The sequence below is a fragment of the Anticarsia gemmatalis genome, chromosome 17 (assembly GCF_050436995.1).
Source record: "Anticarsia gemmatalis isolate Benzon Research Colony breed Stoneville strain chromosome 17, ilAntGemm2 primary, whole genome shotgun sequence".
NCBI classification, from domain to species: Eukaryota; Metazoa; Arthropoda; class Insecta; order Lepidoptera; family Erebidae; genus Anticarsia; species Anticarsia gemmatalis.
Window position 1 is genome coordinate 3,512,846 of NC_134761.1, and position 24,360 is coordinate 3,537,205.

The window sequence follows — 24,360 nt, forward strand, 5'->3', positions numbered from 1 at the left end:
TTAGTTAGCTAATTGCTATCGCCTAAACGGAGATGGCGGGATGACCTGGATGCGTTCCTGGATAGATAGCCAGACGCAACAATCGACCGAGGGGACTGGAAACTCAGGGGAGAGGCCTTTGCTCAGCAGTGGGACATAGAACAACAGGCTAAATAAAAAAAAAATAAAAAAAATAGCTATCGAATGCTTGAAACAAGTTTAAAATAAAACCATACCACGTATTATTTACTTTTATATTTTTTAAACACCAAATTGACAATAAGTAATTACAAATTTTGTTATAAAAATTACAACGACAAACATTCAAATTAAATAAAAGTTAGGTTCTATCCCATTCGCTATAATGCGAATTCTATTGTAGAGTTATTTCATTTTTAGAAAAGACATTTTTCTATAAAATATTGCTTCGAATAACTTTTATCACTGCGTTTAATAAATATCGTAACAGCGTAAAATGGCATCATAACGAATAGGAATTAACATGACCTGAAGTTTGAACATAACAAACGCAATTTTGATCCAAATGGGTAATACCAAAAGCCAACATTAGCATCTTGACTTTTGAACGTCTATTTAACAATAAAAGCGCGCGTACGCATATTGTGCGTGCGGTTTAAAATAGTAACCAAAAGTTACAAAGATGGATTAAAATATTTATTTGTTAAGTTCAAACCTAGCTAATACATTGACGTAAGTAATGTTACCAAACAAAATATTTGGCTCTATAGACTATGTTAGCACCGGTATGAATAAGAGATGACTTGGAAAAATAATTCACCAGTAAAACTCACTTACACTCATTTAATAATTGACCTAATTATACAACTAAACTTACAATAAGGAATGCTGAATATTATTGCTATTATAACTCACGTTCATTTGGAATGATATTGTTTAATTTCGTGTTAAGTCACGTTCAGAACTTAACGTTAACTTTTAATTATCAATTTTCTATTCAATTAAATTTTGTGAGCTGAACCATATTACGACTACTATTACTTTACGGACTACAAAGTTTTCGGTCATTTTCGTTTGAGGTCTTTTTTACCTTTCTCAGTCGTAAACAGCTCATACTCATAGCGTTTCCAACAAGAAAAAATAATTATCTTACTAATTAATATCATTAGAAGAAAAACAAAACTTAAACACCACAAAGATGACTATGAAGATGTTATACTTATAAAATAAAATTTGTAAAATTTTATTATGGTCACAACAAAATCAAATATTTTGTACTAATCGGCATTTAAATATTAATAATACATAATATGAAAATAATTTAATTACATAATGATTTGCAGAATACTATTATGAAAAAAAAAAATTGGCACCGAGATGGCGGGAAACGAATTAAAGCTGGCATCTACTGTGAGTAGCGCGAGGTTGTAACATGTGAACGGTGCTGTGACTAACAAATGAATAAATCCGTACTGATTCTACGTCGGAGGTGTTGAAAACATTGCAGAATATCAAGACTAGTTAATATAAAGAATTAATAACATACCTCTACGCATTACAAATAACTATTTTACCTTAATTGAGCAGAAAGTTCGTATTCTAACTGCAGCTACAGTAAACACTATGTAGAACATACTAGCTTCGATATTACCCGGGTATCATTGACAGAATATTTTTTAGAGTATTCAACTTCGCTGTTGAGACGTTACTTTAAAATAGTCTATAATAAACTAAATAAAGTTAGTCTTAGTACATAAGATGACGGTTAAAATTACCCTTTAAGTAATGTACCCAGTATAACGTAAATATAAGTGTTAATAAATAAAATGAGATTGCCTGTTGAGCAACACAAAAATAAATAAATTGCATTAATCAATGAGCAAACTACACTAGAATACTAAATGAAGAAGTTATTGCTGCAGCGGACGCTTTGAATGTGATTATTCAACTATATTAATTGTTAAAACTATTCTAGTTGTACTGTTAGTATGAATGTTTAATCTGAGTTGTTGCTGAAGCTTTGAGTGCCAAGACGTTTGATGAAGTTGCAGTAGAAACTTAGAAACTTAGAAATAAGAAGAAGTAGAAACTAAGGATTAAAGATTTTGAAATGTAGAATAATATATGCGTGCACGACTGTGTACGTACATATCGTATACGTGAATATTGGATTATCATGCCGCTATTTGTTCAAGGTGGCCAGTTTAATTGAAACCATATCTTTCACTCGCATAGCCGGCAAGACAAATAACCGTCACGATCAGACCAAACCATCACCTCTCTCTAGAGGTCAGGCCCAGGACTGATGGTTTTACGTGCCTTCTACGGTAGGTACAGAGGTCTACAACCTCAAAATACTGGATTATGTGTCTGTGTCAGTCAGTGAGCCATAACGTGACAAGAAGGATAAGTACTTGTTCTTTAAATATCTTTAGAAATGATTCCTGAACACTCAAAGTCAGCATAATTTATAAACAATAGAGTCAAAAGGAAACCTAAAATCTGTAATATAAGAAAATTTTAAATGCTAATTTGAATCAGATTTAATTTAGTTATTTCTTAATATAGTTAGTAGGAAATTGATAGTTACTGTTTTAATTTAACAACTAAGTATGTTGAAACTCTTCTATAACTTTATAAATAAATCCGCTGTTTATGGCAGTGGACCGTCCTAGAGTTGCCATTTTATTATTTTTATTACCATATCTTATGCGAGAATATTCACAAAAAATACACCGATAATTTTTGAATAAGAAAATGTCTGTAATAATTTCGATAAATTTATGCAAAGTCTGTCTCAACTTATTGAACGGAATTTTTAACAAAATCACGAAATTTAATGCAGTTTTTATATGAGTATTCTCGCATTTGGATTATGACCTAATATTAGCTAAATATTTTCTAGGAAATTAAGATTGATTCTTACTGCACTGAGATCTGGCCTGTGCCGCAACTTCGAGACGAATCGTCAACCACTTGTAGCAAATTTTTTATATCATTTGAATTCTTTGAGATGTATGGGGCGAGCGAAATATGAATTCAAGAAAAGCAAACGTTGGGAGGTACTTTAACTTAGCCTTCAGTGCAGTAGAAACCACCCCTTTAATAACTACTTATACATAAAACGATGTAATACTAAATAATAAATTCACACTAATATCGCCAGGAAGACAAGTTCATAGACATCATCTACGAACGCAGTATCAATTTAACTCACAAATAAATTCATATGAGATAGTTCTATATTAACTACTAAATTACTAATATATTTATAAATAATTACATTTTATTGATAAATTCAAATACATAATAAATATGGAAAAATAATCTGTTGAGATTAGGTTTAGAGTAAGAAGGTAGGATTCGTGAGGATATTTGTATTTTTTACTTAAATAAAGTAGCTGATATAAATAGTTTAAAGGGAATAATTAATATAATTTACTCATGCAATAATACCCTCTAATAATCTCTTAAAACTCTAGACCTAAAACTCAGTTAAACTGTTTAAGAAAATAAGTTAGTTAGTTAGTTTAAAGACTAGAGATAGAGAAGTAAATAATGAAACATTTGTATAAATGAAATATTGAGATAATTTGTATACATTAGTAGTCAGCACCAAAATGATCATAATATTTTAATTCATATTTTCATAAGTTTGAAAAAGTCACTTACAATAAAGATTCGTTTAATTTTACCTAATGTATTTACAATTAAAACAAGATAGAATTGATTAGGAAACATGTCGAGACGATAGTGAAAAACTTTATTTTACAAGAGAGTTAAAGTTATAACTAGCTAAAACTTTTTAACCATAGTCTAATCGACGTCTACCAACCCTAGAGAATATCAAACGCAAGTTGAACCGAATTCGAAAGTTGAAATATTTTACATTATGGCACAACCTGTGGTGACGTCATCGCGGGGTGGGGGCGGCGGCCGGGGAGGGGGGACTACCACGTTTGGTAAGGGCTCGGTCACACCGCCGGATTCCTTCCTTCCTTGTTTAGATACTTCTGCTTTCTGCGGCGGCGGGAGCTTCGCCTCTTGTGTTTGTGGCTTTGGTTTAGTCTCTTGTCCTAATGAACTGGTACTTGGTGTTCTCACTCGTGTTTTCGACATTGATATCCGACGTTCTCTTGAGTTGATGATCGATGTTAGGAATGGGATCTGGTTGCTGATTGCCATCATGAAAGGTTTGTAGCCAAGACTGAAAAAGTAAAAAAAGATTTTATATAGCTTTTTTGCTTAAAATGTATAAGGACCTCTATGATAGAATTAGACCGAAAAATAAGTAAAAGCGAATCGTTAATATATGCTAAGGTTTCATAAACACATATCACACTGCACATACACAACAACTTTGGAACTTTATGGTGCTATCAGAGCTAGGAGTAACGACTTATATGATATATATCTATCACCGCCGTATAATGCATGCCCTGGTTGTATACCAAACTAACTTCAAACCACGATAACTTACGACAACTTTAACTTCAGATAACGAACTTCAAGGTGTTTTGTAATGTTTTCCAAGACATTAAGGGCAGAATGTTACTTGTTCTACGTACCACTCGGCATCAGTCCACGCGCATATATCCTGCAGCGCGCGGCGCAGTCTGCGCACGGCGTCCAGACTGACGTCGTTCCCTCGCGCCGCGTTAGTGGTCCGCAGTACCGCGAGCGCGTCTCGCAGCACCACGGCTACCACTAGCGCCCACTCCACACAACTCGCTTCCGTCATTAGTTGCAGGTAGTATCTGAAGGGAAATGTAGCATTTATTGTTTATTAAGGAAGACATTGAAACGCTTTAAATGGACTCAATAAATTAATCATATACACTAGTTTTTTTTATGCTGTATGGTAAAACGTATAATGTAAATAAAGCAAATAAAGTTTTTAAGCAAGAAGAGCAAAGAACGCCCGTTCTTTGCTCTTCGTCTACCCCCTAGGAAAAGGCGCGCTTTTATGTATGTGTGTAGTTTTATTTGATATCTCCATTCGTTTACTTAATTTTCAATTGTTTCTTTTAGGCCCATAGGCATAGTCACTGCTCAAGAATACTTAATTAAAAAGCTTTTTATAGTACGGTATAGTTGAAAGAAAAAACCTTGAAGCATTTTTTCGCGCTGATATAAACGATACTTTTACAACTACAATTTATATAGTACAAAAGGTCGCTCACCTAAGCTGCACATGTGAAGTGTGCGACCCCCGCTCTGCTTGATGATGGTGCAACCGTTCCATGAGTGCCGCGTACCTCCGTTCCTCCCCCGCCTCGCTGCCCCACGCTACACCACCGCCTTCTGCCACGCTGCCCTCACCCGCAGAACTAAAAAACACAATGACAATAAGTAGCGGGACGAAATTAAATAAATGTCCGCGATGAATAATCATCATGGGTTTGCTGTTTTTATACATCATTCTTCATCGAATTACCTTAATTAGGTTTAAGAGTATGTTCAAGATATTAATTATTATTATAGTGTGCTTACCTGACGGGACCAGGCGAAACGGGCACGCCAGACATTAGCGGTAACGCGGCTCGTAGCGGTAAGCTCATGTAGCCACTATCACCGCATAAACTGTCTGATTCCGCTGACGGCGTGTATGAACCTGCAATACAAATATAGATTAAAAATATATAAAACCGTCAGTAAGGATTACGACTATAAGAATTTTTATAGAGGTGGGAGATCGGGGTTTCTTTACTGCTCGCTAGCCATCTGTTTTTAATAGCGAGATCGTGCAATAGCTGTGCTGACACAGGTATATAAAAGACGATTCCCTTCTTTAAACTAGCTGATAAAGACAAAGACAGATACTATTTGCTGCAACAACCGCCTTATCACCGTCTTCCTTTCACCAACGTCTTTAAAACTTACTAGTAACAGTACTGCCTTTCCTCTGTAGATATTGTTCAGCATCATTGATCACAGGGTAGGGCCACGCGAAGTCCTCATGCAGTCTCTTAACACAGAGTACTGCACTGTCCACCCTCGCGGCTCGTTCCCGTTCACCCGCGAGCCACGCGACGAGGTGCACGTCTAATGCGGCCGCCATCTTGCCCAGTGCGTATAAGCGCGCGGTCGATAGAAGCAGGCGCGCGTGTCTTTGTATCATCATGTCGATGAAGAATTCTTCGGCTGTTCCGCTATATGAATCTCTGTAGAAAATGAATGAAAGTTAAGATATTTTTTTTTATAATATAGAACAATTTAATGGTAAATAAATTGGAAGTCTTGTTGAGTGAAAAAATCCGAAATAAAGTGTCTCTTGTTACTAAAAATCTTCTCAATTGTAGCTAACTACACCTAAAACGAGAATCTTCTACGGGATTTAAGATGACTTTTTTCCAAACTGACTGAGGTGTACAAGACATATCTACGATTTACTACAAGTATTTTTATTTTCTATCCTATATAGTAAGCTTAACGATGGCATGTCATCCCCATCGATATGTAATTTACCTATCAGCTCGAGCAGGTACAGACTTCTTCCGTTTAACAGCAGCAGTGGCCCGCGAGGGCGGCGCATGTGGCGGCGGCGCGGCGGGAGCGGGCGCGGGAGCGTGCGCGTGAGCGGGCGGGGACGGCTCGCGGGGAGATACCGTCGTGCTGAAACTGCGCCCGCGACCTCCTGCCAGCTGATAAACATTGTGGTTTTAAAAATGTACTGATCACAAAAAATATACGCTTTATATCACTTCCAAGACAAAAAACGATGAAAAAAGAATAGGGTTTAGTGCTTCTTTGATGCTATAGGTATGAATTAGTAATTGTCAGTACAGGTTACTTCACACACTTGATAATATAATAGACCGTTAGTTAAGTGCTCAGTCCTTACCTGCATGTTCCCGAGTATGACGGACAAGTCCTCGGCGTTCGGACTGACAGTCTGCGACTGCACCACTTGTCCGTATTTCGCTTGCACGTTCACCGAGTTCCGTGGTGAATCGACGTCGTTGGGATCTGTACAAAAAGGAAACATATTTAAGGACTATACGCTTAATACTTTATCTGTCTTACTAATAACCGTTATGTAAGCTTGGATTCATTATGCAATGTTTGTTTGACTCATAGATATACAATTTCAAAATTGATTGAATGTGACAAAACATTAGTTTACAAATCGGAGCTTACGGGACTATTATTAATAAGAAACTAGGACTATATACCTCATTTTGTAAGAATACTAGCAATAAGTTGATTTTACCACATCGGGCATGAGATAGTTTAATGCGCGGATTAAAAAAGATCTCTTCAAAAAACATCTGTCACTTTATTCATCGGATGCGACACACTAATACCTACATAGAGAATCCGGTACTTATAGTTGACTATTATATTAACAGTTAGAAGTGAATGTTATAATTACCTATAGCTCTAAGGAATCTGACAAGATCCCTAGCGAGATCCCACCGCTCTTGTTGTAACGCTGTGTCGAGGAGTTGCGTCGCCAATTGTCGGCTAACCGTCGAACTTTCCAAGTTCTATCGGTACAACATACATACACATTACTACTTATATACTTTATATAATCAACGAGTGGTCTGTGAGGTGCAAAGACGAAAATATCGAAGTATCAGATAATATCTTTTGAAAATTAATTTTAATTGTAAGCAGCTAAAGCATAGATTCCCAAAAAGGGCGATACCAACCCCTAGGGGACGCTGCGGCTTTCGGTTGGGGCAGTAGTCCAAACTTAAAATGATAAGTAAAAAAATATAAATAAATGTTTTATGTGAGAGAGGGACTGGATTTTTTTTTCTTTGAAAAGGGGGCTATGAACTTAAGTTTAGTTCTGCTTGAAAAGTATTAGATAATTCGATATTTTCATCTCTGACTTTAAGCTCCAGGCATTCTGTGAATTCAAGTGGTACGTACAGAACGCTTACTAAACTATCAGAGAAAAGTACCATCTAATAACTACGTCATACTATGGTTAGTTAAAAGTATCAAGAATTAGTGTACTACATTAACTAAATACAATTTTGATCCTTTCTACTTTAGTCTCCGCCTAGATAGTGTTAAGAAGCGTACAGTAATATAATACCTTTAATAGCTGCAAGAAGAAAACACAATTATTTGAAACATTATTCCTTATCACGTCCAGTCAAAGGCACAAATATGTATACGTTGACACATTTTCAACAGCATTTTAATCAATGAAAATCTATTTAAAACTTCTGCTATTTACTAACTTCAACATAATTTTATAATCACTATGTATTTATTGTTAACTGAAAGCAATAATTTAATTGATGTTTTTATACAAAAATGTACGATTGAAAATGTGACAGTGAATACATATTTTTGCTCGTGGCTGTACACAGTCCGTTAGTCCTTCGCTTATGTTATTAAGTTACCTGTAATATAATAAGGTATGAAGCGGCAGTATCCAACATTTTGCGTTGTAGGCATTCTTGAAACAATTCCTTTGGTTTTCCAGCTGCTGAGAATAGGTACGCCCATAGCGCTATCTCTGTCTTTCTTGCGCATTGGACCACTGTCTGAAAGAGAAAATATGATTAGCCTTTAACAAAAAATAAGGTATCTCTAAAAGAAAGTCTGTGAAATTCATTATTTTAGACCTCTGCATCGATGCAGTATTTCTCTAATCTTAATATAGCAATTTATTTAAGTTTCCGGAGCATTAACAGATATTGATTTGAAACTTGATTTTCCGAAGCTAGTTTTGACCCGAAGTAGTTCACAAAACACATAGTATGCCGATTTGGCAACAATCGTGAATTGTCTATGCGAGTTTTTGTAGCAGCTGCATGAATCAAATATTTATGTTAAATTATAGCCCTGCCCCGGAAAACCCACGCCCGATAACGATATCAATCATTCATCAAGTTTTTACACAAAGAATAACTAGAGTGTTTCAAATCAACAACAACATTAATTTTATTCAACAAATGATTTTATGAGTATCGTATTCAATACCTATATCTGTGTCCCCTTTATATCCAGAAATTATACTCTCACAATGAATAGACTGGAACCCGGTAAACATTTCGCTAAAAAAGCATGAGTAGGTACTTATTTATTCTGCGTTTGGGTGTAAATCTGTTTATGTACATATGCATGTATTTAGAACCATATAAAATATTATAAGAGAGTTTAGTACTTTTCTAGCTCTGACGCCTAAGTACGTACAGTCTTAGTCTATATCAGCATAAGATGGTGCGTGAGAGGTTAAAATACATCAATTGGAAATGAATACAACATCATAGACAGGAGATGCGAAGTAAAAATGGAGTTCATAAACTCACCTGCAAATAAACGGGGAACTCATGTACAAACTCGATGATAGAAGGTAGCTGCGCGTCTGGTATCGGTTCTTTACTGGTCGCCTCTTCCTCCAACACCTCGTGGAGGAGCAGTTCTAAGGAGTGGGGGAAGTAGGCCAGCTGAGAGCAGGAGCGAGCGATCTCCCACGCGTGGTAGCCCAAGTTACGTCGTAACAGCTGACGTAGGATTTGGTGGAGGTATACTTGACTCTGCGAAGAAAAATTGATTGATAATATGCTTGGGATGGATTGTTTTGAGATGTATTTCTTTTAAAGGTCAGCTTATGTGGTTTTATTATTAGTGTTTTAAGCATCAATTAAGCTGTACCTATAATGGTAATCAAAACATAAGGTGTTACGAGCGATATTTTTTACTTATTGTAGCTTGAAATAATAAATGCAATAGTACTAAGACTATACTTACAGTTCTATTGACAACACAGAAAGGTAGCGAGAATACAGAATTGGAGTCTGAAGCGTAGAGCGTGGTGTCGTTCTCGGCTCCTAGTAGGATCGCGTCGTCGAATAGAATTGCTGCGGACAAACATAAAACATTAAAAATAACAGCACACATCTTACTTCTAGACGGACTTACAGCCGTTTTATAGAATAAGGTTTCTGGACTTATATTCTAACGCTTTTACAGAAAATATGAATTTATAGACTAATCTCACTTTTTGCGGGAAGAAAAAAGTCAGTCTCACATGACTAGAATTTCCTAATAAAACAGAAAAATAAGACGTGTTACCTTCTTCTACAATAGAAATTACAGCATCAACTTACTCAACGGATAAATATTAAGATGAAACGGCAACATAATCCTCTTAGCCATGAAGGTGTGTCGTCCGGAGTCAGGGTGTCTCGTCGCGTCTCGTGGTAACAAAGGCAGCCACACCCTCGCACCGAGCGCCCCGCACCAGAGCCATAGGGCCCGGGACAGTTGTGTTTGGGAGCCGGACACGCTGCCGCAAGACCAGACGCTCTCCACGCAAGATGCTAAGACGGTAGCGGGTAGGCAGCTGTATGCCTGTGAACAAAGATTATCTCTTTAATAGAGTGGTATGGAAGAAGGGACTTTCGTTTAAGTATGTGTTTATCCTGCTGTCGATTTCGTGAATGGATTTAAAAAAATCATCTAGGTACCTATACATAAAAATACCGAGGGAACTGAAAATTTAAGGGAGAGGCTTTTGCTCAGCAGTGGGACATTGATATAGGCTAACAAAAAAAATAAAACAATAAACGCGAGCGAAATTAGGAAGCATAGCTGTTGTATTTTAAAACTATTAATCGTGCATAGGAACGCATTTATTTCTTTATTGCAGTTTATGGCTGTTACATAGGCTCTGACAGTTAAACAAATTCGGTGTTCCCGATCTAGTATTCGCTTAACGTTAGTACTTGCAAACTTGACTTTAGGCCAGTAGCTGTAATTATTGGGACATCGACACCTGAATGAGGATTATTCCGTAACGATAATCATCTGTCATTACATTGTAAACTATGCGACGTGCGTGTCTAACGTTATTACTGAACGAAGACTTTTCTAGTTTACGAAATTTAACTCGTTTGGGATTCGAAACCACCCAGGCACACTAGAACAAGATTGTTTTTTTCACGTTCTTTCAAAATAATAAACATTGCTTCTAATAATATACATCTAGACCAGAAGCACTTTTTTGTTGAAGCATTCTTATTTTAGAAGACAGATTATTTTCTAGTAGAAATCGAACCCACACAACCCAATCATACATTAACTACTGTGGATACCATTATACTTTTAAATTCTAATACATTATACAGTGTGCCTATCAAACTGCAATCATGACATAATGATTGAAGGATATTACCGGTTATCACGATCATAATTAAACTAAATTAGTTTAACACAGGAATGCCGATACTAACAGCAGTCTGTCGACAACACTTCCGGCGCTTCGATAACAAACTAACTAGTATAATAACTATCATGAATATTTACACATCGGAAAGGAAAAGATCTCTCTATTCAAAAGTATTGCTATTAAGACCTTGTCCAGAAGAGGCGAATTCGCCGCGATACTTACGCATGTATTAGGTCGGGGAAAAAGTCTTTTCGCATTATAGTATGTATGAACTTGTAATAATATCTTTTCTCTACACAAAAAAAATTGATATTTGTGTACCTCACGAGCTCACTGAAAGAAACCTAATGAACCGTGTACTCATTTGTGATTCTTGAAGCCAATGAAATTTTATTACAAGTTCATACATACTATAATGTGGAAAGACTTTCCCGACCTAATATTACGGGCGAACGTTCTGTCCACAAGGAGCGTGAGCTTCGCACGTGTTTTGAACTTGAGCTAAGCTTGTGGACGCGATGTATTCAGTATCTAACTGTCTACACCTATCTTTATTCAGGCTGTTACAAACGTGCGAGCCACGTTATAATCAAAGGAGTCATAGGAATGTGACAATGTGTAAGTGCGAGCGAGAAACTCCGATAAAATGACATGACTTAGTTCGCACGTTTGAAATGGCCCGAGTGATTGATTCGCGGCGAATTCGCACCTCCTGGACACGGTCTAAGTTATAACACTATCAAACAGTTGTTTTGTTCAAGGTTGCACTGACTGATAGTAGTCCACCCAGATTAACAACGCAAGTAGAAATACAGAATACTAATTAAACAATCTTGCACTAAAATATTTCTTACGGCAATAAGTAAACCATTTGTGTTGTAATTACTTAGGAGTACAAACTTTTAGTGTTGGAAACTTAATAATTTCCTGTCAGATATTTGTGCAGATATAAGATTTTATCTGCAGCTAAGTTGCTAGAGAATGTCGTTTCAGTTCATAATAAACTATGACTCATGGCAGTGATATCTCAAATTGAGGTGAATATTCTATTTATCTAATGCAGATTAATCTAGTGCACGACAAACTTGATTCAGTTCAAGTAAATCTATATCGGTTAGGTATCTATTTGATTGCATTCTTGTTGAAGTATATTATACAATCGTATAACATCGTTACCTTGGCAACGATCATTCGCATCAAGTTCAAGACCCCCCTTAAGCAACAATACAGTGCAAAAAACTAACGCGTAACGTTATACAATAAATATTTGATAATGAGCGCTGACCGACATCCGTCAGTGGAGCGTGCAATTCTACAACTCGTTTACTGCCACCAGACACCGTGCGCGGCTCCGGCGCATGCGCAACTAGACCAACACGACAGATTATTAATGCACTAATTATATTGCGTCAATACAGACACGGTTCAAAGAACCTATGTGATTATTACCGCTCATTATAAAAGATTTTTTTTAAATATATTTTACGGATGATAAACATTATAAATCAACGACGTTTCCGATGTGAACCTAACTAAAAATACCAACAACCACGCACGCTGAACGTCCTGCGCGTCGAGCCCTCGTTACATATTAACGCACATTTTCACAAACTGAAGGCTGTTCTACGAAAATGAGGAAGCCTGATGCAACTCCTGGTGATTGTTGTTAAAGCTAACTCGGTCGAGCACGCGCCGAACATTCCACATCCGCTGCGCCGCAGGACATGAAGGTCTAACCCAATCGCCTATAAATGCCTCTAAAGTGCTTAGTACTAAGCAGTGCGTTTTTGACATCTCGTCAGTACGTCTCCGGCAACATGAAAATGTTTGCGGTCAGTGTAAAAAGTTTAGTATTTCGATATTGTGACGTTACAAGAGAAATATGTGTGAAGTGTTTGTTTTGAATGTTGCAGATTACATGCCTCCTCGCGTTAGCGGTGTCCGTCAACGCTGATGGATTAGGATTAGGTTTGGGAGGAGGTCTTGTGTATGCACCTGGACACGCTTCTGTTGATTATTATGTGAGTTATTGATAACAGTGTAAAGTTACAGTTTGTTGTTAAGATCGGTTATTAATAAAGTGTATTTTATTATAGTCATATCCCAGATACGCCTTTGAATACGCTGTGAAAGACCCACACACCGGAGATAACAAGGCGCAATGGGAGAAACGGGACGGAGACGTAGTTAAAGGTAATCATTGTGAAAACTATTTTGATTAAATTTAATACGTAAAAATCTATAATCTTTTTTCTTTTTTATTATTTGCAGGGGCTTACTCGTTGGTAGAACCGGACGGTAATTTGAGAGTAGTAGAGTATTGGGCAGATGACAAATCAGGATTTAATGCAGTAGTGAAGAGGTTCGGTCCAAGTCTTCACCCAGTGACGATACCTGCATCTATCTACAAGGCGCCTATACCAGTGCTGGGACATGCGTCAGCTATTTCCCCGATATCCGTGGGACCAGTTGCACAACTCGGACATTTAGCAAGCGCTCCTCTTATATCGGGACCGATCGTCGCAGGACCGATATCAACAGCTAATGTTGTGAAGGCATCTATTCCTGTTGCACCAATCGCTCCTGTAATCAAGACTCCGATTGTACCTATCGGACCAACTATTGCGCCCATAATCAAGACTCCAATTGCTCCCCTTGCTCCAATTGGTCCAACCTATGCACCAGTCATCAAGGGTCCATTAGGACTTGGCCTGCTCGGCCCAACTCTTGCGCCAGCAATTAAGGGACCAATTGGACCTATCGGTTACGGCCCTATTGGCGGAGTTGGCAAATCCTACGGTGGAATAGGACTCGCTGGAACGGGTCTTGCAGGATCTGGACTTTTAGCAGCTGGACTCCCAGGACCTTTGTATAAATCGGGACCGATATATCCGGCCGCTCTTCCTGCACCTATTCTTAAATCTGGACCAATACTGTCAGGATATTCGGGACAGTTACCTATAGGACCGGCTAATTTGTTGAAGGGACCTTTAGGACTCGGCCTTGGTCTTGGATACGGCGGCGGTGTTGGCGGCGGTTACGTTAAAGCACCTGTCATTGGCCCCGGGTATGGTATCGGAGACGGCTACAACAAGGGACCTATCGTCGGGCCTGGCTACGGCATCGGGGACGGTTACAATAAAGGAGGGATCATTGGAGCTGGGTATGGAATCGGAGATGGTTACAACAAGGGACCTATCGTCGGACCTGGATTAGGAATCGGAGATGGTTACAACAAGGGACCTATCGTCGGGCCTGGATTGGGTATTGGGGATGGCTACAACAAAGGACCTATCGTCGGACCTGGATACGGAATTGGTGACGGTTATAATAAAGGCCCTATCGTCGGACCTGGCTACGGCATTGGCGATGGTTACAACAAAGGACCTATCTTAGGAGGAGGATACTTGGGTGATATCGGCCACGGTCTACTATCAAACTCAATAGGATTAAATCTCCCGTACCTTGACAAACACTAACAAAAAGCTGTGAAGAATAACATTCAAGTAATTGCCGCTGCCCATTACTATAGTATTTAAAGTTATCTTAGTAAGTACCTACCCCTTTAATTTAAAGATGAGAAGAGTCAAAGAAATATTATTTATTTAATATTTATGTAGAGTAAGTCAGACTAGCACTAATAAAGCATATACCACCGTGTGGTAGTTAGTTGTGTTGTTTCATTTGACCTTGACCGAAAAAATAATCCATATAAAATCATGTAAAAGCAGTTGGAAAGTATGAGAAAGCAAATCTCCGTAAGAACTAATCTGGACACTAACTAATACAGGACGAAAGAAAGACAATATAGACCTGAATATTTGAGGATATTTTTTTTATATTTTATCTTTGAGAATCTTAATATCGACATGAGATTAGACACCAATATCGTGCAGCCTTTAATCCAACGTTAATAAATTTATACCTTAGACACAGACTAAGAATATAAGCACCAAATCCAATATCACAAAAGCCTACAAATGTAACGTGTGATAAACAAATAATGATAGTTTTTGTCCCCTATAATTAATGTTACATGTGAATAAGGAACTGGTAGTAAGAACGGGTCCCACCTGTTGGACACCACCACACTATACACCGAGGCTTACTTATAAAAGGATTGTATTGACGGATAGCTTACATTCTACATTGTATACCAATAAGTCCACTAGCAAAATGAATCAGTATCTAATGGTAATATTTGTTGACAGAAATTGATAGTACTTATAATTGTTTTAAGTTGAAAAAAATATATCTTTTTTATAAAGCTTAATAGAGAAACTTAGAAAAAGTTGAAAGATTGTGATTGCACTGGACAGGCGTAATTACTACAAAACCTATATTTTTTAACAATTTATAAAGTCTACGTCATCCAAATTACTACCCGTCAACATAGCGAAGTAATCCAGAATATGGAAACATAATTTAATTTTCCTACAACTAAAAATATATAAAAAAAACAATATAATTTCAAAAGTAAAATTAAATAAGTTCTTAAACTAAACTGTAGTATCTGACATTTCAGATAGCGTGCGTATTGGCGGCAGCCGTAAGCATTGCTTCAGCAAATCCCGTGAGAATAGTACCAGTAATCGAAAACGTTGTAAGTATATAATTGTAAAACCTTGAACATAATTCATCATTGTTATTGTATTATACTAATTACACCTGTGCCTTTTATTTGCAGGATCACCCAAGATATGCGTTCAACTACGCAGTCAGTGATCCCCACACGAGAGACAGCAAAGCGCAATGGGAGACGAGGAACGGCGACGTCGTTAAAGGCTCCTACTCGCTCGTAGAGCCTGACGGCACGCTACGAGTCGTAGACTACCACGCCGATGACCACAGCGGTTTCAACGCTGTAGTCAAGAAAATCGGCCCCGCGGTACACGGGCTACCGCTGCTATCAAAAACGATAGCACCTCTCACTACCATCGCAGGTCCTGTGAGCTACGGATTCGGCGCTGCGCCGATTGTAGCCAATCTACCGAAGCTAACTTCACTCGGACAGTGGAGCCTGCCTTGGGATCCCTTCACTCATTCATACGGAGGTTGGGTTCCACTTGCCGGTGCTCCTTTAATCGAGAAACCGTTCCTGACTATCTCGACTAAGCAAGTAGACGGCCATGGCACTCTACACAAGTGGATATCCGGACCTATACCATTGGCTGGAAGTACGTTAGTCATCAGGAAGAAACATTGAGATAGAAACTTGACAAAGTGTATAACTCTATCAATTTAATAACAATTTTAAACCAAAGTGTCATGTCAAATACACGATGTAAATAAAGCCATATACTAGGTATTAGGGTACTTTCTGTCCGGGTTATTTCCCTTGTAAATATAATTTAGCCTGATTTATTACAGGTTAAAACGACTAGTCTACGAATGCTTTGTGAATACAGGAAACCTGTAGATAAATAAAAGCATTTTGATCGATTTTTTGTATTATTTTCTACCAAACCATGTGTCAACAATAAAAAATATTAGAAATAAATTGAAACAGTTTTTAGGAATAACAAATTAACTCGGCCCTCTGGTCAGATCTGGGAACTCATTACCACATGAGTCATTATGGTATTATTTATCAGTAATTACAAGATATATGACAATATCTATATCTACTCGAAGACGAGGAAATTACCTTACAACATAAATTGATATTCGTGAAAATTCTAGATCCTTTACCATCTTTCTACACGCAAATACTAGTTTACGCAATCGAAACATGCAAGATACACACAATAGCAAGGATGTAGATATTAATTTCAGTTACACAGACAAATATATCACCTACACTACAGTAACTAATACATTATGTGCTGCTACCGGTTGAGTTCTAGTTAGCATTATAGCACGGAATGCACAAATACCTGCTTGAAAATTAACCCACATGTGAAACATCGGTATAACCGGAACAAAATTACTTTGTTCCATGCTAATTATTTGGTACGATGAATATTCCAAAATTTTTAGATTTGGCTCTTTTTTCAAGGGTTTGTCTTTTTTAACTGATTGTCATCTTTCTCTGTTCTGCTAAAAAAACGACTTTTACGTTTTGTATCTACAGAACAAATGACAAAAAAAATTGAATAAAAAGATGAGTACTTAGGGTATAAAGTTTACGAATTTAGTTTCGAGTATTACATTTTAACAATATACGATTCATTTCCTTTGTTGCCCTAAATAAATATGATTAATATAATTTAATAAACGGCTATCTGAATAAGAAGAAGAATAATATGTGAACATTATGTTGAATTTACTTTTAAATACTCCATTACCAGTTGCCTTGGTTGCAGTTTTACACAGCAGTTCTTGTGCGAAAAAATAATAAGGATACTTACTGCGCAAATCAAAAATTACTATCCAGAACAACCTCTTCAAAATGTTCGAAGAAATGCAACGAAATCAGGCACGTGTTAAGCAACAATAAATATTTTAATGTTTAAACATAACTGTATTTAAAATTTCCATGTCATAATGTTACCGTACTCCTCCGAAACGGCTTGATCGATTCTAAAGAAATCACGTGATCATATTGAGAGAGTGAGAGAGAGCGAGAGAGAGAGAGCGAGAGAGAGCGAGAGCGAGAGCGAGAGCGAGAGCGAGAGCGAGAGCGAGAGCGAGAGAGAGAGGGAGAGAGAGAGGGAGAGAGAGCGATAGAGAGAGAGAGAGAATCGGCCAACATCAATTTTTCAAACCCCTAAGTGACACTTTTCTTTTTTTTAATTATATGGCAAAACAACGTTTGACGGGTTAGCTAGTAAAGTTACTGAAGAATACAATTTAATACTGCCATCCGATCAATTATGGTGGAAGAAACTGGTAACTAAACAACGTCATAGTGTTTTCATTCTTGGAGATCAACTCGTGTGTAGAGCCTTTCGAAATGGTTCGAAGAACTTTACCATTGAAAAGACCAAACACAAAAAATTAAAGAAGAGTACAGTGTTGCTAGAATACGTTATTTTAGCTAAGTATTAGATGTATTTATCTTGAAGTACCCCTGGACCTATCGGGTTGGTTAAATGTTATTCAGTCTATCTGAAACATGGATGTACATTGCTCAGATTAATCACTTAAAAACTCAGACCCGTACCACAATTTTTTACTACTTTTGTTTATGTTACGGGACACCTGACTATGTTTCGGAATTCACAATTTCAGTCTCATGTAACAGGAGGCGAGTCTATTGCCATATATCTCGGGCACGTTACTGAACTCCGGACTACGATTTAAAATATTTTTATATAAATTAGAAAACACTAATAGCACTTTATCGGACCCGGGTATAGAATCCGGGAGCACATAATTAGGAATCCTATACTCTACCGCCGATCACAGAGGCTACAAATCTTTGATAAACATCTAAGTAATACATTAACATCAGTTAGGCGCGAAATATCCAAATAGATGCGATAACACCCAATAAAAGTCACTCACACTCACAATCAAGTGTTATTAATTAATCTATTATTCGCTAATAACAGTTTACATAACAACGGGTTATGTATAACTATAGGTATAAATGAATACTTAAAAAGGTGTAAAGGCGGTGAATCGAACCGGGTTTGTGTGGACAAAGCGGGGCGCAGCCGGGTCGTATAATTAGTGTAGTATAAATAAGCATAGCGCAAATGACAAAGTACACAGTGCACTTCGTTGGCTCACTAGAATACCTTGTGGCATCATGAATACGTATATTACGGTAATTCTTCCGGGTTTTCCTAAAATATTTTTTATAAAAAGGCATGTTGTGGTGGAAAAAAGAACCAGAAAATAACCAAAAAAAGAGGCGCCCATAGCCAGTTGCGCTCACCGGTCGGTATACGATCTGTGGGTTAAGCAACCCTTGGCGCGGTCATTCCATAGATGGGTGACCGCATAGTGGTATTTGAACTGGGCGTCTCCGTGCTTCGGAGGGCACGTTAAAAGTCGGTCCCGGTTGTTATCTACTACGATAACAGTCGTTAAGCCATGTCAAAGGCCTTCGGGCGGCTTGAACAACTTTGACACTAGGTTGACCACTAACCATACGATAAGAAGAAGAAGACCAAAAAAAGTCAACTAGTATCTCTTGTAAGAGGTCCAGTCTGGTCTAGATTCAAAGTCTACCCTCCTTTTTGCCAGAGAGACTTTTTGCCTAGTAAGATCAATTTTCAATACTCACTCAATTTTTAAGTGATGCAAAATATACCGATACTACGTTACAACACACGTAACAGGACGAAACTTAGGTGTAACCTAAAATTGAGCGTCGTTTGTGTACTCATCCATAAATCTAATAAAAATCCTGCTTTGGCGATTGTATATTAGTACTAGGTATAATATAAACCAGTTGACTGTGTTCATAGTTCGCTAACCCCCGGTTTCCGAGGTACATTTAGCGGCAGTTTATCTTTTCAATAACGTTAAAATTCATAAAAAAACGCAATTGAATAGATAAACTACGGCTAAATGTACTCAAAAACCGGTGGTTAGAAGCAGTATTAATGAAATAATTATATTTTTGTTGTATTTTCAGGTCACTTGCCTGTTGGCATCAGTTGCGGTTGCCTTCGGTTCGGCAATTCCCGCCGCAACACTGTCATATGTCCCGATCAGCACTATTGAAAAGATCGTGAGTAACACATCCATACGCTTTAATTTTTATTTAGTCAATAATTATATCATCAGTAAGTAGGCACTTAAGCAACTAAACTGTAACAGGTCTAGTAGTTATGGCCAGCTGACTAATTGCTAACTGAAGCCATTATATTGTCAGGCTTGGATATTCATTTCGAAAAGGGCACATGTCTTATTTCTTTCTACGTAAAGATGTGATCTTTTTGACACTATATTATTAACTTTTCTTTGTTTCCAGCCAAGCTCAAACTACGGCTTCAACTACGCTGTAAACGATCCATCGACCGGTGACAACAAAGCTCAATGGGAGACCCGTCACGGTGACGTAGTGAGAGGAGCATACTCCTTGGTAGAGCCCGATGGCAATGTCCGCGTTGTGGAGTACCACGCTGACCCAATATCAGGCTTTAACGCAGTCGTTAAACGAACCGGCGCGAACATTCACTCACTCTCTGTACCAGTAGCGGCACCTATCGTTTCCAAGCCCATTACTCCTATATTAACGAAGGCAGTCGCTAGCCCATTTTTACATGCTGGACCGATAGCTGGTCCCATTGGACCTATTGGCCCTACTGGACCTATCGGACCCATTGGACCAATCGGTCCTATTGGTCCCATCGGCCCGATTGGTCCCATTGCTCCAGTTAACATAGCTCCAATCACGCCTGTAGTGGATGTCGTACACCGGCCGGTTATAACTCCGGTGATTGACACTCCGCCAGTCATCGCCCCAATCGCTCCCGCATTGGATCTACTACCATATTTCCCTATAAGTGCACCGAACCCATGGGTACATCTATCTGGTAGTTCGTACGGCCATAAAGGTAATATCGTTCGTCGCTGGGCAGCCGGCCCCATTTCATTGGACGGCAAGACCCTCACTATTAGAACCAAACATCATTAAACTATTAAATAATTTTCAAATGTAAATAACTTACTTCTCCGTGTATAGGTAACCTATTTAGTTACTCACGGCGCTAGTGTGTTCTTGCATATGATGATGTGCAAAAATACACATAGGTCGATTTAGAAGTTAAGTTCGAATGGTATATCCATAAGCAACGAAGTGTACCTGATTAAATAAATATTTTACAAACGAATTTTGTTTTTTTAGTCAACCATGAACTTTGACTTCCGGACACGAAATAAAACGGGTTACAACCAGCGTTTTAAACCTTAAATTAAAGTAAGGGATTTTTTCAAAAAATACTTTAGTTCAAGATCCCTCTTTAAAAAACAATGATATAACGCATCTAATACCACAGCAACTAAACCATCCATTACAATAGTAAACCACAATCATTATTCCTATCCTACTGTTGGCATTGTTTCCTCTAGGAATAGGGAGAGGGGAGTAAGGCCTTGAGTTCACCTCAATACTCTATTGCCTTTACACGAATTATTGTTATTGTTCACTGAAGACTTCTGTATAAATGTGTAAACAATGTTGCAACTCATTTCATTTGTTACATACTTCGGTAAAGAAATTGAGTCTTTAAACGGCAATCAATGGATATGACTAATTCTAAATGACGGTTGATCCAGTGTACTACATATGTGGGTAGTGCTGCGTAAAATAGGCGCATTTAGCTATGCGTGCCGAGCATTCAATGACACGCAAATTATACTGTAATGTATGCGCTTTCGTTGCATAAACTGTTTAATTGGTTAATTATCAATTACGGTAACTAAACCGTATTTATGTAATCGATGATAAACCTACAAAAGTAGATGTGAATCAGTGCTTATTTTACCTCCAAGAAGGATGGATGAAAAACACCAGCCAACTCCGTTGACAGTATGATTTTAAACGACTTCAAGAAAGGAGGAGGTTCTCAATTCGACTGTATTTTTTTGAGTAAACATGTAGTGCCGACCCCACTTAGCATAGGATAGGGACAAGACAAAAAAAAGATTTATAGTTATTAATAGTGCCACCAAACTACTTGAACAATTATTCTACGGCTTAGTAAACAATTTTTAGGATAGGTAGGAAAGAAATGTAGGTCGCGATGGTTATTGCGCTTCGTTCGTTTGATTGATAGACCAGTCAACCGAGTATCCTTTGCACTGCGTCTACCTTTTGTTTTCTTTCTACAGGAAATTGCGTTTATGTTGTTATGCGCTACCTATACTTGCTATCCCATTTGTTTTCACAAAATCAAAAAATGAAAACAAATTACAACTGGTGACAGTAAGATTCATCATTGCCGATTGAAGTGTTTGTCCGTTCTACAATAATTCACGGCGACACTTTGATATTAATAAGGCAGATTTCTGTACTGTGTATTCTAGTTGTCATGAAGATCATTAACAACGTAATATAATTTAGCTTAACAAGAATTTATTAGCAGTCTGAACTTACCGGATTATTGTCTTCATCAACATCATATTCTTCTCTTTGTACCATCATCAGTTTACCGCTGGCGTTGATCACCTGTAAATAATTTACAACGATTAATTTTATATGTCAATAAGTAGTTATAACTTAACTTATGCACTCTTAAAACTAAGAACTTATGATTATTACTACGTATAGTAAACAATCATTTCCAAATGCTAAAAAAACTAACAGTAGAGGAACTATTAGGCGACAATGTTCAAGTTTCTGAGCGTACTTGCAACTCCACTACAACAATAAAGTTGTTTGCAAGACACTTTAAAACACGAGTTCAATAGTGTACGTACATTTTATCTGCTTATGATTTAAACATCAATATCGCATTATTTCCTCCCTGACTATAACTATTATCTATACTCACTCATCATACTATGAAGTATAAATACTATGAAATATTCATAGTATTTATACTTCATAGTATTCTTCTCATCGTATTTTCATAGTATACGTATAGTGAGAGTATAAGACTAGGCGTAACAATAAAGTGGTGTACATACGAGTGAGTCCGGGTGTCGCACGGTGACGGTGACGGAGGCGCGCGGGCGCGACGGCGGGTCCTGCAGGCGGCACAGCGACGCCGACACCACGCACGCGGGGTGCGACAGCGCCGACACGTCCACCGCCTGCACGCACCGCATCTCGATGTTGCCCGCTGGAACAAAACACGCAATCTATACTTAAGTCATTTCTCGAAAAAAGAATTTCGAAGAAAAAATCCCTAATAAGTGCAAAGAAAATGCTTTCATCACACATAAATAGCGTGTGTGTAGCATAAAGCAATCAAAGCCTTTAATAATCGACATAATTTAAACCAGAAATTGAATGTTATGACTAATTTTAACGCATGATAACTAAGGCATAGGATAAATAAAAATGTAAAAATATATACGCATATATTCCGATAAAAAATTTATTGTAGTGTCCATCTGAAAAAATGGTATTCACTTTTTCAGATGGGCACTACAAGAAAATAGATATTATAAGGGCTTACGTAAGTTCCACGTGATTGAAACGATCAAAAATACAAGCAAACCGGTGAGCATACTTTTTACACTCGAAAATTACGCCAATAATGTAAAACAACTCACCATCATCTAAAGCCGTGAGCTCATAAATAGTGACAAGCGCATCAGCACCAAACACGACGAGTTGGTCATCCAATATGTCGAGGACAAACACTTGAGACTGCACGCGAACAATCTTGGCGAACTTGTTGTCCAACTTCGCCTCGCGCGGGTAGAAGCGGATCTCGTCGTGCCCGTCGAGAATACTGTAGCAACCTGGTGGACACAAAGTGAGTTTTATTGACGTTATTAAGCCGGTGAACTATGGCTTATGTCTTTAAAAAATTAGTACTGATTACCAATCCGTGAGCAATATTACGTCATCTTTTTTTAATAAATGTTCAAATCACAGTGTAATTTCTGTGTTGCCGTTTAAATATTTTCTAAGGAAATCATTCAGAGTGGACTCAAAATATCGGCAAACTACTGCATTTATACAGAAGAAGGGATCTCTAATTCCTTGTATCTAGTTTTATGAAATCTCTAAATCGCAGGTTTGAGAGGTTCTTGTTCTATATGGTAAATGGTTCTTACATAAAAACAATTAACATTCAAACATTTACTTTTCATTATACACACTTTACTTGAGATGAAGTATGTACTTGTCTTACCTATAACAATATACTCGTTCCACCACAGCATGCCGCCGGTGACGACGAAGTCTTTCTCCTGCGCCTCGTTGCCGAACAGCTTCCATCGTCTCGAGGCGCAGTTGTAGTGCGCGAGCCCCGCCCGCCCCGCCACGCACACGTTCATGCCGCCCGAGTCTATTGCACTGTACTGTACATTACATAAAAACAATTTTATACAATCATTTCACGCTGTACTGTACATATATTCACCTTATGAAAAATTAGTTTAATTTGAATGAAGATTATTATGATTTTTGGATAAAAGCAATGTTGTGAAAGAGCTATAGCTCTGTCGTCAATAGCGTATACGTACACGCACGTCTACGACGTGTGAATATGCGTGTTATTAGAATACAAGGCAGTTTGTTTGCTTGATAAATGTGTTTTGTCTGTAAGGATAACTACAAAATAAACTAATATTCTTTTACACTCAAAAATAAATCGTCTGAATTGAAGCTAACTTGGGTAGTAAAGAGTGAAAAATATGTTAAAAATGCATGTCGGTCAGTTAATTGTCAGTAAATAATAAATAAT

General features: G+C 37.7%; 4 protein-coding genes across 6 annotated transcripts in view; 3 read left to right on the forward strand and 1 right to left on the reverse strand.

Moving 5' to 3' along the window:
* Positions 1-218: 218 nt before the first annotated feature.
* The window catches only part of Rich (Guanine nucleotide exchange factor subunit Rich), a 32,653-nt gene continuing 8,511 nt past the window's right edge, over positions 219-24,360 (reverse strand). For both annotated transcript variants that reach the window (XM_076125628.1, XM_076125627.1), the window contains exons 11-26: positions 23,806-23,974; positions 23,219-23,410; positions 22,628-22,782; positions 22,095-22,166; positions 10,038-10,281; positions 9,679-9,788; positions 9,237-9,464; positions 8,325-8,468; positions 7,334-7,448; positions 6,803-6,927; positions 6,427-6,602; positions 5,842-6,122; positions 5,452-5,572; positions 5,142-5,288; positions 4,527-4,715; positions 219-4,165 (exon numbers count right to left, since the gene is read on the reverse strand). In XM_076125628.1, the coding sequence (XP_075981743.1) occupies positions 3,844-4,165; positions 4,527-4,715; positions 5,142-5,288; positions 5,452-5,572; positions 5,842-6,122; positions 6,427-6,602; positions 6,803-6,927; positions 7,334-7,448; positions 8,325-8,468; positions 9,237-9,464; positions 9,679-9,788; positions 10,038-10,281; positions 22,095-22,166; positions 22,628-22,782; positions 23,219-23,410; positions 23,806-23,974 (2,790 nt within the window). In that variant the 3' untranslated portion in view covers positions 219-3,843. The remainder of the gene's footprint in view (positions 4,166-4,526; positions 4,716-5,141; positions 5,289-5,451; positions 5,573-5,841; positions 6,123-6,426; positions 6,603-6,802; positions 6,928-7,333; positions 7,449-8,324; positions 8,469-9,236; positions 9,465-9,678; positions 9,789-10,037; positions 10,282-22,094; positions 22,167-22,627; positions 22,783-23,218; positions 23,411-23,805; positions 23,975-24,360) is intronic.
* LOC142980270 (uncharacterized) lies at positions 12,771-14,767 on the forward strand. The gene is made up of 4 exons (XM_076125629.1): positions 12,771-12,930; positions 13,012-13,119; positions 13,195-13,291; positions 13,370-14,767. The coding sequence occupies exons 1-4, from the start codon at positions 12,850-12,852 to the stop codon at positions 14,575-14,577; spliced, it is 1,494 nt and encodes a 497-aa protein (XP_075981744.1). The 5' UTR covers positions 12,771-12,849; the 3' UTR covers positions 14,578-14,767.
* Positions 15,208-16,540, forward strand: LOC142980272 (larval cuticle protein A3A-like). Of its 2 annotated transcripts, none has more exons than XM_076125633.1 (3): positions 15,208-15,292; positions 15,624-15,698; positions 15,786-16,540. In XM_076125633.1, the coding sequence occupies exons 1-3, from the start codon at positions 15,275-15,277 to the stop codon at positions 16,302-16,304; spliced, it is 612 nt and encodes a 203-aa protein (XP_075981748.1). In that variant the 5' UTR covers positions 15,208-15,274; the 3' UTR covers positions 16,305-16,540. The 2 variants fall into 2 exon arrangements, with proteins under 2 accessions (XP_075981748.1, XP_075981746.1); XM_076125631.1 differs by having other exon boundaries at positions 15,214-15,292; positions 15,624-15,701.
* LOC142980271 (uncharacterized) lies at positions 18,662-20,829 on the forward strand. The gene is made up of 3 exons (XM_076125630.1): positions 18,662-18,812; positions 19,629-19,724; positions 19,968-20,829. Exons 1-3 carry the CDS (start codon positions 18,795-18,797, stop codon positions 20,631-20,633), a joined length of 780 nt encoding a protein of 259 aa, XP_075981745.1. The 5' UTR covers positions 18,662-18,794; the 3' UTR covers positions 20,634-20,829.

Coding starts and splice junctions, on each gene's coding strand:
- LOC142980270 (XM_076125629.1), top strand. CDS start 12,850: ATGCCTCTAAAGTGCTTAGTACTAAGCAGTGCGTTTTTGACATCTCGT. Junction 12,931..13,011: donor GCAACATGAAAATGTTTGCG/GTCAGTGTAAAA, acceptor TGAATGTTGCAG/ATTACATGCCTCCTCGCGTT. Junction 13,120..13,194: donor ACGCTTCTGTTGATTATTAT/GTGAGTTATTGA, acceptor ATTTTATTATAG/TCATATCCCAGATACGCCTT.
- LOC142980272 (XM_076125631.1), top strand. Junction 15,702..15,785: donor TACCAGTAATCGAAAACGTT/GTAAGTATATAA, acceptor TTTTATTTGCAG/GATCACCCAAGATATGCGTT.
- LOC142980271 (XM_076125630.1), top strand. Junction 19,725..19,967: donor TCAGCACTATTGAAAAGATC/GTGAGTAACACA, acceptor CTTTGTTTCCAG/CCAAGCTCAAACTACGGCTT.